Genomic DNA, 18,294 nt, shown 5'->3' with positions numbered 1-18,294 from the left:
TCATTAATGGAGATGGAGAGGTCCAGGAAGGGGAGGGAGGTGTCAGAGATGTTCCAGGTAAATTTAAGATCAGGGTGAATGTGTTAGTAAAGTTGATGAATTGGTCAACCTCCTCCCGGGAGCATGAGGTGGCGCCAATGCAGTCATCAATATAGCGGAGGAAAAGGTGGGGAGTGGTGCCGGTATAACTACGGAAGATGGACTGTTCTACGTAGCCAACAAAGAGACAGGCATAGCTGGGGCCCATACGGGTGCACAAGGCTACCCCTTTGGTCTGGAGGATGTGGGAGGATTCGAAGGAGAAATTGTTAAGGTGAGGACCAGTCCAGCCAAACGAATGAGAGTGTCGGTAGAAGGGTACTGTTGGGGATGTCGGGAGAGGAAGAAATGGAGGACTTGGAGACCCTGGTCATGGCAGATAGAGGTGTAGATGGACTAGATGTCCATGGTGAAGATAGGCATTGGGGGCCAGGGAAACGGAAGTCTTGGAGGAGGTGGAGGCATGGGTGGTGTCCTGGATATATGTAGGGAGTTCCTGTTTGGGGGGATAGGATAGTATCAAGGTAGGTGGAGATGGGGCAGGAGTATGCTGAGATGATGGGTCGGCCAGGGTAGTCAGGCTTGTGGATCTTGGGTTGGAGTTAGAATCGGGCAGTGTGGGGTTCCCGAACTATGAGGGTGGAAGCTCCCCTGAGGGGATGAGGGGATGAGGTTGTGTATGGTCTGGTAGTGTCTGATTACAGATTAACATTTGCATAGACCTAACATGCAAAAGTCTCCATTCATAAAACATCCTAAAAATATGATGTGGAGGTGCCGGTGTTGAACTGGGGTGGACAAAGTTAAAAATCACACAACACCAGGTTATAGTCCAACAGGTTTATTTGAAAGTACTAGCTTTCATAGCGATGTTCCTTCAGTTACCTGAAGGAGCAGCGCTCTGAAAGCTTCTACTTCCAAATAAAGCTGTTGGACTATAACTTGGTGTTGTGTGACTTTTAGCTTTATCCTAAAAATACAGACACTTCTCAGGACCTTTAATAATTTTGAAAATTTGAGTCACATAGGGTGACATATCAGACAGATGACCAAAAGCTTACAGATAGTTTCAAAGGAGGATCTTCAAAAAAGATTTGTAGATGTATGGTGAGGTTAGGAAAGGCAATTCAGAGTGTGTGGAGCTGAGCAGCCAGAATTGGAGATGATGTGGAAGTGCTAGTGTCGGACTGGGGTGGACAAAGTCAAAAATCACACAACACCAGGTTATAGTCCAATAGGTTCAGTTGAAGCCGCAAGCTTTCGGAGCCCCTCTCCTTCCTCACGCAGCTAATTGGAGATGCACAAGAGGTCAGAATGCAGCTTAAAAAAGTTGTGAGACAAGGCAAATGACTTTATTAAGAATAAAAAAAAAACCATGGTATTATGGCATGACAGGAACCATTTTCAAGTGTTGTAGTTTATCCTTGTCTTCAAGTCTCTCCAGAGCCTCATCCCTCCAATTCTCTCAAATCTCCACATAATTGAAAAATATCTGCACTCTAATTCTAGCTGCTTGATTTTAACCTTTCCATCAGTGGCTATGCCTTCAGCTTTCAGTTCTGGAAATTTCTCTCTCAATCTCTCTACCTCCATCTCATCCTTTAAAATGCATGCTAACACCTACCTAACCAAGGATTTGATTAATTGCCTTTAAAATCACCTTGTATGGCTCAGTGTCAAATTTTGTTTGGTAAGACTCCTGAGAAGTGCATTGCTAAGGTTTTCTGTGTTAAAAGGATTATTTAATGCAAGTCTATTCACCGGGTCAGTTTTTTTTTGATGCAAGCTAGAGGAACAGCATCTCATTTTCCACATAGGCACCTTGGGGGAGGGGCGTCGGAAATGTGATAGGTGGAAAGAGGTCAAGGTGAGGGTGATAGGTCAGACTGGGATGGGGCGGAGAGGTCGGGAAGAAGATATCTATATGTGAAGCATATGCATGTATCTGAATCCCTAAGTCTCTCTGTACTGCAACACTACTCAAGCACCTACTTGTAACTGTATAAATCCTGCCGGGGTTTGTTTTACTGAAATGCAGTACCTTTTATTTACCAAATCAAACTCTGTCTGCCTCTCCTCAGCCCATTCACCCAATCGATCAAGATCTCATTGTAATCTTAGATAATCATCTTCAATGTCCACTATATCACCAGTCTTGGTGTCACCCATCTATAGGGACATATGAATATCTATATCAAGGGTGCCTAAGTGTAGTTCCAGCTAATAAATTGATAAAGCCAAAGGGGTCCTGGAGTCAGTGCAAATATTAAAACTCAACCACCGTTAGTTCTGCAGAGCTGCAGTTGTGGGAAGGAACTCACTGAGAAAATCCACCAATCTGTCGACAGGGAGACAGATCAAGGTCAATGGCAGTCGATTTGCATATCTCTGTTGTGTGGACATTGGCTCAGCGCACAAAGCAGAAAGTTAACAAAAGTGTCCGGAAACTGCATTTCAGGGACAACAGCAGTTAGGCTCGACTTTTCCTATCTGGCTTTAAAATAAACACAGGATGAAAGCATTCCCATTTGATCCAGAACCCTCTGCGATATGTTTCAAATAAATTTAAATGCAAAATTATTCGGAGTCTAAAATTTCAATTTCACTTTCACTTTCGGTTTCCTCCCCATCTCAAGTTCTCAAATAAATTGGATTTTGGTCTCTTATAGTAAGCTCCACCTCTTAAAGCGGCAATGATATCTTCATAATAACAAGAACTGCAGGCGATGGAAATCACAAGTAAAAACAGAAATGTCTGGAGAAACTCAGCAGGTGTCACAGCCTCTGTGGAAAGAAAGCAGAGTAAACATTCCGAGTCCAGTGACCCTTCTTCTGTAAATTCTGGGTCATATGATCCCACTCCACAGCTATATGATGAAGGAGCAGTGCTAGGAAAGCTAGTGCTTCCAAATAAATCTGTTGGACTATAACCTGGTGTTGTGTGATTTTTGACTTTGTCCACCACAGTCCAACACCGGCTCCTCCACATCACTTCTTCAGAAAACAGCTTGTGTTGCAAGTCATTTAATCCCTTTGTTTTTCTGCACAGTGACTTAAAATGTGAATAAAACTGCAACAGCCACTAGCCTGCAAACAGCACGAAATAAATATATTGCACAATTGAAATATACCAGTTAAAATCTGTCTGTGCTACAAACAGTCCAGCATTGTTGTCGATATTTTTAATTAACTTGCTCAGATGCATTAATGTACATCTGGGTGTAGGTTTGCTCGCTGAGCTGGAAGGTTCATTTCCAGATGTTTCATCACCCTACTAGGTAACAGCTTCAGTGGGCCTCCGGTTGAAGCACTGTTGATAATTCCTACTTTCTATTTATAGCTATCTATCTATGTACAGCAAGTGAAACTCGAATTCAGACTTTCTGGCACAGTAATCAGGACACCTTGCACCACAAGGTAGGGAAATGGACATAAGGTAGGGAAATGAAATTAATATAGAATACCAGCTCATTGACTGGTAGGGCCAGTTGAAAGGGTTATGTAGCCTACCCCTGCTGCTATTTTTTTTAATGTTCTTAACCCCATTGGTAGGAGTTTATTTTGGATTTCTAGCTTTCTGGGTATTAAAGTGAAAGTCATTTTTTTTATTGTGGGAGCTATGAGTGCTGCTAACTAAAGCACCATTTATTGGTTGTCCCTAATTGCCCAGGGGGCATTTAAAAGTCAACCACATTGCTGTGGTTCTGGAATCACATATACAGCAGACCAGGTAAGGATGGCAATTTCCATCCCTAAAGGACATCAGATGGGTTTTTCCAGCAATTGACAAGTCATCATTAGATTGTGAATTCACAGATTTTATTGATTTCAAATGCCATTCCCTGTCATAGTGGGATTTGAACCCAGCATCTCACATCTCACAAACATCTTTACCTATGTTATTGGTAAATGTGAAAGAGATTTTCCACCGTCCAAGGTCGACAAGTGGAAATGAGGCTAATGGGCAGGTACCCAGATGATATCATTTGAGCAGTGGGTAGTTGTCAGATCATAATGAGAATTCATTGATTTCATGAATCATGAAGCATGGACATGGCCTCCATTTGGTGTTTCAACCAATAAGACAATAATCCAACAATGTATGAACTAGAAAATCAGCTGAGTTTGTGCCCTTCACCGGATTTTGGGAACATCCTTCCTCTAAATCATAACATCTTCCAAACTCCAGGAAATAGAGAATGGGAATAGGCCATTCAGTCTAGTCAGTCTGGCCCAGAAAATTGCCCCTTATTTACTCAGTATCCTGGACCTCTGTCCCATTATTCCTTTATCCCTCATTCACCTATTCAACGTCAGTTTGAATTTTAGCATGTGGCTTGTTTTTAACCTAACTGCCAACCAACTATACAATGCCATCGAGTCGAATACAATACCCCACCCCTCAATAAAAACTCATATTACATCCCATCACCTCCAACACAGACAGGTGAAAACTGAGGCTTTCATTTTTACCTGAAGCACTGTCCTGAAATGAACTCTAGAATCTCTCAATGGTTCATGTCAAGAAATTTCACCTGCCAACTGTTTTACATAGGGCTTTTAGAGGCTGAACAGGCTGGGGCTGTTTTCCCTGGAGCGTCGGAGGCTGAGGGGTGACCTTATAGAGGTTTACAAAATTATTAGGGACATGGATAGGATAAATAGACAAAGTCTTTTCCCTGGGGTTGGGGAGTCAAGAACTAGAGGGTATAGGCTTAGGGTGAGAGGGGAAAGATATAAAAGAGACCTAAGGGGCAACGTTTTCACGAAGAGGATGGTACGTGTATGGAATGAGCTGCCAGAGGATGTAGTGGAGGCTGGTACAATTGCAACATTTAAGAGGCATTTGGATGGGTATATGGATAGAGGGATATGGGCTGGGTGCCAGCAGGTGGGACTAGATTGGGTTGGGATATCTGGTCAGCATGGACGGTTGGACCGAAGGGTCTTTTTCCATGCTGTACATCTCTATGACTCTATGACTTTAGTATTACAGAATCATAGAGTTATGCAGCACAAAATCAGGCCCTTAGGGGTCCAGATATCCTATACTTATCAAGTCCCATTTGCCAGCACTTGACCCATATCCCTCTAAATCCTTCCTATTCATGTACCCTTCCATATGCCTTTTAAATGTTTTAACTGTACCAGCCTCCTCCACCACTTCTTCTGGCAGCTCATTCCATACATGCGCCACCATCTGCGTGAAAAAGTTGCCCCTCAGGCCCCTTTTAAATCTTTCCCCTCTTACCTTTAAACCTATGCCCTCTAGTTATGGACTCTCCAGCTTGGAGAAAAGACCTTGTCTATTTACCCTATCCATGCCCCTCATGATTTTATAAAACTCTATAAGGTCACCCCTCTGTCAAGCGTCGACTGTGTTGCCCTTTTAAAGAGGTAAGAATGTGCCCGGAAGCTTTTGTTTACTCCCTCTTTTAATTGCTCTGCAGTTTCAAGTCGAGCCGGTGTCATTGAATGAGAGCGGAGCAAGTCGTTGTATCGCCCGCAGAAGAGGAGCAATTTACTCAAGTGACAGAGCAAGCCAAGGTATGTTAGCGTTCGGTGTATGTTGATGCAACCACTAACATCTGTGCTGTAGTCAAACGTAATGCTACAGTGCTGTAAGCAATTGCTGGGGATGGCAAGCTGACGTTATCTGAGGCTGCACTGAAGCTGAGTATAAAATCAACCAGCTGACCAAAGATGTATTTTTGAGATTTCAAATTTGGAACCAGAATTTCGGCTTGAATGTTGTTTAGGAATTAAATTTCTTCTTAATGGACTGAGACAGGTGTTCCCGAACGTAAAACAGAGGCAGTTCGTTGTTGTAGGAGCGAGTGACCTTTTTATTTATAAAGAGAAATTGTCAATAGAAATTTGGTTGATTGGTTCCCGCTCTCCTCCCCCCCCCCCCCCCCCAAATTAAACAATAGTTTTATTTACAAAGAGGGGAAGTATTGAGCTGAAAAAGTCGCATCAGTTAAAGTGATTGCTTTGTGAGAGACCAGTCACTCTTTTCAGTTCTTAGTATACTGAATCAGTATTGAACTTCCGTGGATTAATTGGAAGTGAAATAATCGACCCATCTGCAGATTTCTTCAATTTAATTATCGAATGAAATTGGCAAATGGTTTTGCTTCCCTCGTCCCACTCCCCAGGATTGAGCATCCTGACGGAAAGTTACACTGGTAGTTGCTGACTGATGTGATGTGTTGCAACAGAATTGTTGCAAAACTGAAAGAGGCCATTCGACCCATCGTGTCTCCGAAGGAAAGCGAAACTAAGTGCACAGGGGAATTTTCGGGGTTTTTTTGTTGTTGCCAACTTGCGTTTGAATCCTGTACGTTCATCTGTATTGGATCTTCAAATATTAATTGTGTTGAAATGTTGCGTGTAGTGCTAGCAATACCGATTTGTAACTGCTCTCCGTGTTGTTCACGATATAGTGGTCAACTCTGGTTGGATGCATCTGAATTATTGAATGGTTGCTGATCAGAAATAGGCCGTTCAGCCCTTAGGATCTCTGACAGCTCTCTGTGTTACACCCGAAACTTTGACTTCTCCACTTCCTGATGCTGCCTGGCTTGCTGTGTTCTTCCAGCCTCCTGCTAGTCTACCTTGGATTCCAGCACCTGAAGTTTATTTGTCTCTGTAGGATCGAGACAGCTTGTCCCTTTCCTGCAGCCCTGGTAACATCCTCTCAGGATTACTGTTAAATTGCCTTTTGAAAACCATGGTTGAATTCTCTTCATACCCTCAGACAGTATGTTTCTGATCCTTGCAGCCTTTTAAAAAGAAAAGCCGTTCTTTATGTTGACAAAACAGCTGGCTGGGTTATATTCGAAGATTTGTATTCACCTAGCACTTATACCCCTCCCAGAACAATCAAAAGCACTGATCTTTCATGATCCCAGACCACACCACCAAATTTATGTTATGATCTGATGAGGAACTATAACTTCTTTTTTAAAGTTGACAAAATTTCAGATCCCAGGTACTTCCCAGAGAATAATTCCATAAGATTCTATGATTTTAAACAAACTTAATTATACAACACTATGCACATTAAAAAAAAAATTATACTCTAACATTCAGAATTAATGGGAGGCAAATATGGGTAACAAATTATGATTGCCCCCACAGAGTACATCAAATAGCAGAAGCGATCAAGACACATCCAATAGATTTCTCAAGTATCCCACCCACCCCCCCAAACACAAAGCTTAATGACACAATGGGTCATTTTAAAAATCACAGGTGATTTCAATTCTTCACTTTTGACAATCTGGTCTGGAAACTGACTTAAAAGCAGTTCCATCATGAACAGTCTTGCTGACTGATTATGTTTTGGTTGTCCACCTTCCTTTGAAGGGTCTGTACTAATCTGGATCACAAACAGCAATCCAGCACAGCATTTGCTCACAGGCACAGATCCAACTTTTCACCAATGCCTAGCTTCACCAGCTAGCACTGCCCATGTGTATCCTCTGCCATTTTAATTCTCTGTTCTCCCTCCAACTTTGACCACTCTTTCCCCAGCCTCCCAAATGGTTCAAGGAATCTCACATTCTTGTTTTACAGCCTTCTGAAGAGGAGGTGGAGGTAAATAATGTCAGATCATGATCGCTGTCCCATTGCTTTGGACAGCAAGGTGGTAATTCTGATTTCTGTTTACACCTCCTCATTTTCCTTTTGGCTTGACTGTTATCATCTTATTTTGCCTCGTGCCTTTATCGCTTTTGTTATTTCCTCCTAGCAACCTGTCGCTCTCCTTTTGTGCTTTCCTCACTACCCTGTACTTACTTAAAACCTATTATTTCTCAAAACTTCCCAGGTCTGATTAAAGGTCATGGCCTGAAACATTTGCTGTCTTTCTCTCTGCGCAACAACTTCTAGAAGACCTGTGTATTTTTAGCATTTTCAGTTTTAATTTCAGATTTTAAGCATTTGCAAGATTTTACTTTCGGTTTAAAAGCAAGATAACCCAGCGGTAAGTAAAACCATGGGACTTCCCAAGTTCATCTTTTTATCCATTGACCCTCTCACTCCTGCACATTGTTATGTCAGTGGGTACTACATGAATGCAACTTTCCTCCTTCCTTTCATCAGAAAGTCGAGGTCAGTTAAGTTTCACATTTGGTAGAATCTACCTTTTATTTTCCTCAGACCTACAGACCATGGATCCAGATGAAAGTTCCACAGAGATTGATGAAGGCCTCTACTCCAGGCAATTGTGAGTATATTTGGAAGTATAGCAAATTGCTGTGGTCAAAAGAAACTCACTGACCGAAAGGAGAGGGTGGATAGAGGTGAAGAAGATAAGTCAAATAGACAGAGAAGACTGATCTCATGAGTGTTGTTACTTTATAACTGTTTGATGTCACCAATAGATTCCAGTTAGGACGGGCGGTTTTTAGTGACTAAATAAGTTATGTTCTGGCCTGTTACCTGTCGGATTCTGAAACACAATTCAAGGAATAAAGGAAAATCTTCTATATTCAAAAGAGTATGTGTAACTTGTTGTGGAGGCCAATAGTGTAGATACATCTAATGGAAAGTTGGGAAAGCATATAATGAAGAAGATGGATTTGAAGAGTTAGATATGGCGAGAGAAGAGGAATTTTTCATGAATGTATACATTGTAGTAAATTGGCAGGACCAATGGCCTATTTCTATTCTTTTTGCCATACATAAACCAGCCTCTTCTAATTCAGAGGGCTGACGCTTGGGCACTCGGTAGTTTAGTTTAACACTCGAGGATGCCACATTTCCCAGGATTTCTTTTTTATAGAATTCTACAGTGTGGAAACAGGCCCTTTGGCCCAACAAGTCCACACTGAACCTCCAAAGAGTATCTCGCCCAAACCCATTACTCTACATTTACCCCTGACTAATGTACCTAACCTACAATCCCTGAACACTATGGGCAATTTAGCATGGCCAATTCACCTAACCTGCACATCTTTGGATTGTGGGAGGAAACCAGAGCACCCGGAGGAAACCCAAGCAGACACGGGGAGAATGTGCAAATTCCACACAGACAATCACCTGAGGCTGGAACCAAACCCGGGTCCCCGGTGCCTGGTGCTGTGAGGCAGCAGTGCTAACCACTGAGCCACCGTGCTGATTTTTTTTATAGGTGCTTTGGGGATGGCATTCTGTGACTCTGTTCTTTTACCATGGAGACCATAAATAAATGGCCGAGGATGGTCTTTTACTAACGGGTTTGAAAAAGCAACGATCACATCCGAAATAGAGGACAACAAGTTTTGAGAAGATTTGTAGCTCAGGTTGAGGTTCTGGATGTAGGTTTGCTCACTGAGCTAGGTTCATTTTCAGATGTTTCGTCACCCTACTAGTTTACATCTTCATTGAGCCTCCGGATGAAGCACTGGTGGCCTGGCCTGCTTTCTATTTGTGTTTAGATTTCCTTTGGCGACATCATTTACTGTGGTGATGTCATTTCCTATTCTTTTTCTCAGGGGATGGTAAATGGGATCCAAGTCAATGTGTTTGTTGATAGAGTTCCAGTTGGAATGCCATGCTTCTAGGAATTCTTGTGCGTGTCTCTGTTTGGCTTGTCCTAGGATCTGTGTGTTATCCCAGTCGAAGTGGTGTCCTTCCTCGTCTATATGTAAGGATATTAGTGAGAGAGGGTCATGTCTTTTTGCGGCTAGATGATGTTCATATATCCTGGTGGCTAGTTTTCTGCCTGTTTGTCCAATGTAGTGTTTATTACAGTTCTTGCAAGGTATTTTGTAAATGACATTAGTTTTGCTTGTTGTTTTGCTAGCAACATAGATCCAATAGAGAGGACAAATTAGGAGGCAGTCCAGAGTAAAGTCAGAGTTCCTGTATCAAAAGTGTGGTTCTGGAAAAGAGGAGAGGAGATAGAGACAGTAGATGTTTGGAGGTGCAGGAAAATCTCTGCCAGATGTTGCTCTTGATATGGTCTCATCTACATTTGTAGAGACAGGACATCAACATGCGGAATGTTTCAAACAACATCTCTGGGACACACACACCAAACAACCCCACTGCCCTGTGTCTGAAAACTTCAACTTTCCCTCCCATTCCGCCAAGGACATGCAAGTCCTTGGCCACCTCCACCAGCAAATCCTAGCCACCCGACTACTGAAGAAAGAATAACTCACCTTCCACCTTGGGACTCTTCAGCCACACTGATCAATGTCAACTTCATCAGTTTCCTCATCTCCGCTCCCCCTACCTTATCCCAGATTCAACCCTCCAAACTCGGCCCCGCCTTCTTGAATTGCCCAACCTGTCCCTCTTCCTTCCCATCTATTCACTCCATGCACTGTGCTCGAAACATCGATTCTCCTGCTCCTTGGATGCTGTCTGACTGGCTGTGCTTTTCCAGCATCACACTTTTCAACTCTGCAGTCCTCACTTTCTCAGTTCCTGTGGTGAAATAAATATAAATACAGTAAGGGTGGGGTCGATTTTGTTTTGGCTTTGTCCAGGCAGCAGGCAAGGACAGCGAGAAAACTCATTGAAAGTTCAAGGATGGAAAGACTTGCAATGAAGATGAGGCTCCAGGGCGTGGTTTCAGGGCAGAATAAAATATGGAGATAACCATTAGGGATAGAAGCTGCAGAGAAATATATCTGTCTAGGTGAGCAGAACTGTGGGCAGGACTGGGCTAGGGTTGAATTTTAGAAACCCAGTGGGAGCAGTAGACCAGTCAACTGCTCAGAAATAACAACAACAATGGGGGGAGGAATCTAAGTAATAAGCAGCAGCTAAGAGACGCAGTGGCTGAGTCCTTAAGGTATAGAAACACAGATTGTCCAGATCTAAGTTTGAGCATTTGGATGATGAGTTTTCAGAAGGTCTGAACTCACTGAGGAACGCATAACGTAAGTGGCTGGGACTTTTGCAGTAGGGGTTTAAACTCACTGTTAACTAGTAAAAAGGGCTAAATTGTATCCAAGTAAGGAACCATGGAGTGTAAACTCTGGAAGAGTGTATCTAGTAAGAAAGAAAAAAACCTATGTCTTAAGATAGCTCTTGACCTTGCTGTCTCATTGACCAGTCTGTCCTGAACCCCAACTCTCAGGATGTTGCATGATAAACCACACATGAAAAGTGTGGAGACTTTTATGAAGCACTCTACTCAAGAATCTTAGGTGGCTTTTGCCCAAAACATCGATTTTCCTGCTCCCCGGATGTTGCCTGACCTGCTGTGCTTTTCCAGCGTCACTCTAATCTAGACTCTGGTTCCCAGCATCTGCAGTCCTCATAGGTGGCAAGTGAGCATGAGAGGCAGCCCTCTATTCCGTAAATTTGAATTGGGGACCTACCCACTTTAACAGGAAGACTGACTGACCATTGCTCACTTTTTGCTTCGAGGAGAATTGCCATTTGGTGGCCCATTAATCATTGTCACCTCAGATAGATCAGAGGTCACTCATCGGCAAAGTCTGCTCCTGTGATTGGTCTCCCGGTCGCAAAGCTGATAGAGGGAAGATTGGATAAAGGTGTACAAGATTATGACAGGTTTAGAAATGGTAGACATAGAAGAGCAGTTCATATTCATTATTTGTATAAAGACAAAATTACAAAGAGTTTAAGGTTTCAGGTAAGAAATACAAGGGAATATGAGGAAGCACCGTGACTGGTAATGACCTGGAGTTCACTGCCTGTGTGGCAGCAGAGATTTAAAAGGACCTAAGGGGCAACTTCTTCACGCTTAGGGCGATATGGGCCAAATGCCGGTAAATGAGACTGGATTAATTTCAGATAACTGGTTTGCATGATTGAGTTGGACCAAAGGGTCTCTTTCCGTTCTGTACATGCTCTATAAATGGCCACTCTTTTTGGTGCAGTTATAAACCTGAATCATCTGCCCCACTAAACATATTCCCGAACCAGTGGAGTTGCAAGTGGTGCACAAATGATACATGCTGCATCAATTTAAAAAAATTCCCAATGTTGGAAATTTAAAATGAAAATGCACGAAAAATGCAACAGGTCAGTCAGATCAAGAAAATGATATAAAGCCATGGATTTCTGGCTCTTTAACTGCACCATGTATTTTTAAAATGTAAATGGATAAAACTTTTTGATTCATGTTCTCTATCGAGTTTAAATCATCGAATTTGCTTTGCACTTCCATCGTCTTTCTTTGACTTGATGGAGTTTGGCTGATCCTGTTTTCAAAATGGGTATTTCAGAACTTCTTTGTTTTTAGCAAATGGAGATTTAATCTTATTGTGGTGTAATACTTTTGGATTCATTGCATTGACTACTGCTGCTAGCGGTTTATTCCCACTTATATATTAAATGCTTAAGACATCAGAATACTTCCGAAACCTGAACAGGTTTGCTGACTAAGGATAGAACAGAGACACTGCTATCAATGTGTCCATACAGAATGCATGGGACAAGATACTGATTGTGACTGTCCTGAAACGTTTGTGATGCTGTGTCCTTTGTTATCCTATCCCTTGGTGAACACATGACCTGCACCATAGTTTCAGCATTTGCCACGGTTCAATGTTAGTGTTTTTGAGTCTGATTTAAGGCACCACGGATTTAAGTCCGACGACAGAGACTTGAACACATAGTTGAGGTAGACACTACACTACATTTCTGAGGGAGTGTTGCACTGTCATCGGAAGTGGTGACACCCAGTTTTGGGTTCTGTCAGGGCCACTCGGCTCCTGAACTCATGACAGCCTTGTTCACAACATTTTGAAGGCATCTGGATGGGTATGTGAATAGGACAGGTTTAGGGTGATATGGGCCAAATGCTGGCAAATGAGACTGGATTAATTTAAGCTATCTGGTTGGCATGGATGAGTTGGGCCAAAGGGTCTGATTCCATGCTGTACATGCTCTATGAATGGCCACTTTTTTGGTGCATTTATAAACCTGATTCCATCTGCATTTCTGAGGGAGTGTTGCACTGCCATAGGAGTCAGATGAGAGATGAGATGGTAAGCCAAGGCCCATGCATCCGGAACATTATGTGGAGTTGTTTCAAAGAAGAACAGTGTATCTCTCCCGATTATTCTGGCCAACTTTGCTGAACCAGATTGTTTTGTCAATTATCCTTGATAAAATTCTCATTCTTTCTGACATTGGAGAATGGTATAAGCCTTGACATCTCCACTGGGTATCAAATAAATCTCTAAATTTAATGTCTCTTTTAATGGTCAAGATCAAATCTCCATGAACTTTGTACAGATATTAGAAATTTAAAAGTATATTCGGGCAAATAATATAATTTCTAATACGTCAAATTGACTTACTGCAAAAAGGGTTAAGAAAGGGAAAAAAGTGAGGGTGAGAACAAAACTGGCAAAAGTAGAATTTATTAGTAAAACATTCTGTGGTTGAAATTTAATTCCCATTATGTGTGAATTTGCCTTATACATATTAAAAGATGGCTTCAGAAAATTCCTGAAATCTTTTGTAATGCCAAGTATTGCGAAACTAAACAACATGAGTGTAGCAATAGTTGAAACTGTCTTTCACTTCACTCTAAAGAAAAATTCGTTCAACTTCAAGAATTTTTACTGAACAAGGGACAACCCCAGAAATCTAATAACAAATAAAATTTTGTTATGGCTCCCTACACTAAATTCTGAAGAAGTATTGATGTGTAAAATGTTTTAGGACAACTTGAGATGGTGAAGTTTTTGTTTTAAACGCACATTCTTTCCTTATCTGAAATTACTCATTGTCTCCAAAGTTCAGACAGATTTATCCAGTAACCAATTAGGTTGGTTTCAACATTCAACAATCTGTGGTGCTCTGGACTTGTCAATTATTAAACCAACACAGAATGCTAAACCTACCTCTTCATTTCATTGCTCCTGTTCACATGCCTTCTAATTACTATAGGAATCTCATGGTGTTGTATCATTTAATATCTTTCCATTGTCTCACTGAGCATACTCCACAGAAAATTAGAGTCAGGTAGAGGCCACGCATTTCCTAACAGCACTCACTGCAATGTGCACAACAGTATCAGGCAGATACATGGTTAAATGTTAAAATCCAAATAGGCAGCTGAGCCATTGGTTTCACAGAACCTTGCCATCTGCCTCACCATTTGAATGCCATTAAATAAAGCATCCAAAATACTACCAAGGATTGTTATCTCCCATTTCTCTAGATGCCTGGTTTAAATTGGAAACAATGCTTGGTAGTTAATTGTCAGTTATCATCAACTGGTGCTTTCTTCATAGCAACAACTGACCAATCACATTCCACTTGCTGAACCATCAGCGCTCTCCTCTTGTACAGCATAAATGTTGTTTTCCCTTTAGCTTTTTTTGTTTGCAAATTATATTGATGTATGCAAGACAAAAAGCATCCCTAAACTGTCTTTTCTCAGCAATACTCAAGTGTTGTAGTACCAATTAATTAATTGAAATGTTCTTTTAAATTTAAAATTAAGCTCTTTTGTAACATGTTCTGTTGTTTTTATCTTTTTTTGCTCTCCTCTCACTTAATCTAATCCTCCTTTCCCTTTGTCTGTCTATATATGCTTGATTTGACAATGCTAATTCTTCTTTGTTCATCACTCCTGTTCAAGAGTATGACTAAATGTGTCTCCAGTCTTTCACAAACATTGCTGACCTTAAACTAAACTGCCCTCACAAATAGTGTAGCAAGCCACAGAAGTGTACCAGAAACTATTGTTAAGTACAGCAAGGTGACTAACCAACACCTCCTTAAGGCCACCAAAAGCAGGTCTTGCTAACAATACTCACATTCCAAAAGTGAATTAATAGAAAAAAAGATTTCCAAAACTGCACTTAATTGTGGCCAATCCATTATATGGGTTGGGGCAGCTTTACACAAGATAAGACAGCGGCTCAGTGGTTCGGACTGCTGTCTCACAGCACCAGGGAACCAGGTTCCATTCTACTCTTGGGCAAATGTCTGTGTGGAGTTTGCACAATTTCCCCATCTCTGAATGGGTTTCCTCCAGATGCTCCGGTTTCCACATCTGGTCCAAAGATGTGCAGGTTAGGTGAATTGGCCATGCAAACATTGTCCATAGTATCCAGAGATGTGTAGGAGCTTTAGCAAGGGTAGGGGGGTGGGATTGGTTGAGATGCTGATCGGAGGTTCGATTTGGACTCAATGGGCTAAATAGCCTGCTTCCACACTGTAGGGCTTCTGTGTATAAATCTATCATAATCTGCACCCAATGTCCCTAACAACTTTCAGAAAAGCCTTTGTTCATTGCTGTATCTATCTGCATTCCCATTTCAACAGAATTATGCATCCACATATTCCTTGGTACTACCAAATCTCTCTAGTCAATTTAATCTTAAAGGCTTCACAGGATTCTTCTCTCTCCAGGTGATTAGGTGGTTTCAGAGTGAAGAGATTCTGGGGTACATAGGCAAGATGCTTCTCTGCACCTCTACACAGACCCATTTTCAAAAGTGCTGATTATATAAGTTGTTTAAAGTTTCCCATGACGAGAATCTACAAGAGGACAAATGCTGGCCAGTCAGTGACACCCATGTCCTGCAAGTGAATAAAGATAAGTTAGCATGCAGCTACAGCAAGTAATTAGGGAGCTAACGGAATGTTGAAATTTGTTGCAAGGAGAATGGACTATGTAAGAATATTGTACTGCATCTGTACGGGGCTTTAATGAGATCACATTTTGCTTGGCTAGCTCAGTAAGGGCTGCTGCTCATGATGATGGTTGCACCCACCATCCTGTTTAACTCTAGGAATCTAGGTCTGTTGTGTCTAACATGAAAGAGGAAGGTGACTTCCTGCTTTGTCACAGAACAATCTACTTTTGTTAGCAAGTTATATTCATGCATACCAGCAACTGGTTGCGGGTTACATTGATATAATAGACATTGTTAAGGAGACTTTAAGGAACATCAGATATTCAGTCCCACAAGTCCATTATGTTATCATAATGGGTAGTGCTCATGGTCTTCCTCAACATTAGCCCTTTCCAGTACCATATACACACATCTGGAGTACTGTGTATGGTTTTAGTCTCCTTATTTGAAAAAATACTTTTTTTTAATATAGAATCCCTACAGTGTGGAAACAGGCCCTTCAGCCCAACAAGTCCACACCGACCCTCCAAAGACCAACCTACCCAGACCCATTCCTCTATCCTATATTCACCCCTGACTAATGCACCTAAACTACACATCCCTGAACACTATGGGCAATTTAGCGTGGTCAATTCACCAAACCTGCACATTTTTGGACAGTGGGAGGAAACCAGAACACCTAGAGGAAACCTACATAGACACAGGGAGAACATGCAAACTCCACAAAGACAGTCTCCCAAGGCTGGAATCGAACTCAAGTCCCTGGCATTGTGAGGCAGCAGTGCTAACCACTGAGCCACCATGCCATGTTTGAAAAGGGCAAGATCATGGGAGCATTCCTGGGTTGAAGCACTTGGCTCATGAGGCAAGGTTGAACAGGTTGGGCCTGTATCCATTGGTACCAAGAGGATGATACTTCCTGTATAGAAGAATAATACAAAGTTTCAGAATAAGGTGAAGGCAAAAAGAAATTTTGTTTTCTCTCGCATTGTTATTGTGTGGAATTCCCTTCCCCAGAAGGTTGTGGAGGCTGGTTTATTCAATTTATTCAAGGCTGAATTAGATTTTTTGGTAACAAAGGGAGCCCACGGCAAATAGTGGAGTTGAGACCACAGTCAGATCAGCCATGATCTATTGGATGGGAGAACAGCTTCAAAAGACCATATAGCCTACTCTTACCCATAAGGCCTAGGCACCTAACCAATTTAGTTTTGAATCTCTCCTGTAGATATGTGCTGGGCCATGATGCCATGAAACAGATGAAGACTTCGAGTGTGTTGGTCTCTGGGATGCGAGGACTTGGTGTGGAGATAGCCAAGAACATTATTCTTGGGGGAGTGAAACAGGTGACAGTTCACGATGAAGGGAAAGCAGAATGGAATGATCTGTCTTCTCAGGTATGGCCGTCATTCCCTTACAACTGACCAGATTCACAAAACCGTGCAGACTGACTTGCCACTGACTACAGATGTGCAGTCAAACATACTAGAGCAAAATAAGTAACTCCTCCATCTTTTTTCTTCCCTCCAGTCTAGCTAAAATGCTTGGTAGGGGTTTGAAGATAAGGGGGGGAAGTAAATTATGCTTTTATTTGTAATTTGATGCCTGAAAGAATGCTGAAGTACATTCTATAATAACTTTAAAAATGGAATTTGATATACACTCAAAGAAAATATTTGCAAGACTCTAAGGTATGATTACTCAGTGGTTAGTACTGCTGCCTCACAGTGCTAGGGTCCAGGGTTCAATTCCAACCTTGGGCATCTGTCTGTGTAGATTGCACATTGTCCCCATGTCTGATTTCCTCTAACAATCCAAAGATGTGCATGTTAGGTGGATTGGCTGTGGGAAATGCAGAGTTATGTGATAGAATTGGATGCTCTTAAGAGGATTTGTGCAGACTTAATGGGGTGAATGGCCTCCTTATGCACTGTATGGATTCTAAATGGAACAAATTGGTGGCTCTCTGAAGAAGCCAACACAAGCCATGGGAAGGCAATGGCTGAGTGGGATTATCATTGGTTGATTAATCCAGGGACCCAGCTAATACTCTGGGAACCTGGGTTCAAAACCTGCCATGGAAGTTGAATTCAATGAAAATCTGGAATTAAGAGTCTAGTGGTGGCCATGAATCTGTTGATTGTTGGAAAAACCCATCTGGTTCACTAATCTTCACCTCCTTACCTGGTCTGGTCTACATGTGACTCCAGACCCACAGCAATGTCGTTGGCTCTGAACTGCCCTCTGGGCAATTGGGGATGGGCAATAAATACTGACCCAGCCAGCGACACCCTCCTGCTGTAAGTGAATGAAAAAAAAGCATTACTACCCACCTGGTTAACAAATCTGTAAGTATCAAAGTATGCTGTGGTTCTGTTCGCCGAGCTGAAAGTTTTTGTTGCAAACGTTTCATCTCCTGTCTAGGTGACATCCTCAGTGCTTGGGAGCCTCCTGTGAAGCACTTCTGTGGTGTTTCCTCCGGCATTTATAGTGGCCTGTCCCTGCCGCTTCCGGTTGTCAGTTTCAGCTGTCCGCTGTAGTGGCCGGTATATTGGGTCCAGGTCGATGTGTTTGTTGATGGAGATTGTGGATGGCACTCTATAAATGCCGGAGGAAACACCACAGAAGCCCTACACAGGAGGCTCCCAAGCACTGAGGATATCACCTAGACAGGGGACGAAAC

At 42.1% G+C, this 18,294-nt stretch overlaps 1 protein-coding gene across 1 annotated transcript in view; it reads left to right on the top strand.

Annotated features, from left to right (window-relative positions):
- Nucleotides 1-7,982: 7,982 nt before the first annotated feature.
- uba1 (ubiquitin-like modifier activating enzyme 1) overlaps nucleotides 7,983-18,294 on the top strand; it is a 276,198-nt gene continuing 265,886 nt past the window's right edge. Inside the window, exons 1-3 of the mRNA XM_043708625.1 lie at nucleotides 7,983-8,029; nucleotides 8,206-8,272; nucleotides 16,840-17,008. Coding sequence (XP_043564560.1) covers nucleotides 8,217-8,272; nucleotides 16,840-17,008 — 225 coding nt within the window. The 5' untranslated portion in view covers nucleotides 7,983-8,029; nucleotides 8,206-8,216. The remainder of the gene's footprint in view (nucleotides 8,030-8,205; nucleotides 8,273-16,839; nucleotides 17,009-18,294) is intronic.

Source organism: Chiloscyllium plagiosum, chromosome 18 (genome assembly GCF_004010195.1).
Source record: "Chiloscyllium plagiosum isolate BGI_BamShark_2017 chromosome 18, ASM401019v2, whole genome shotgun sequence".
Taxonomy (NCBI): domain Eukaryota; kingdom Metazoa; phylum Chordata; class Chondrichthyes; order Orectolobiformes; family Hemiscylliidae; genus Chiloscyllium; species Chiloscyllium plagiosum.
The sequence above is the reverse complement of the archived record's forward strand: the minus strand, read 5'-3'. Positions and strand labels throughout refer to the sequence as shown.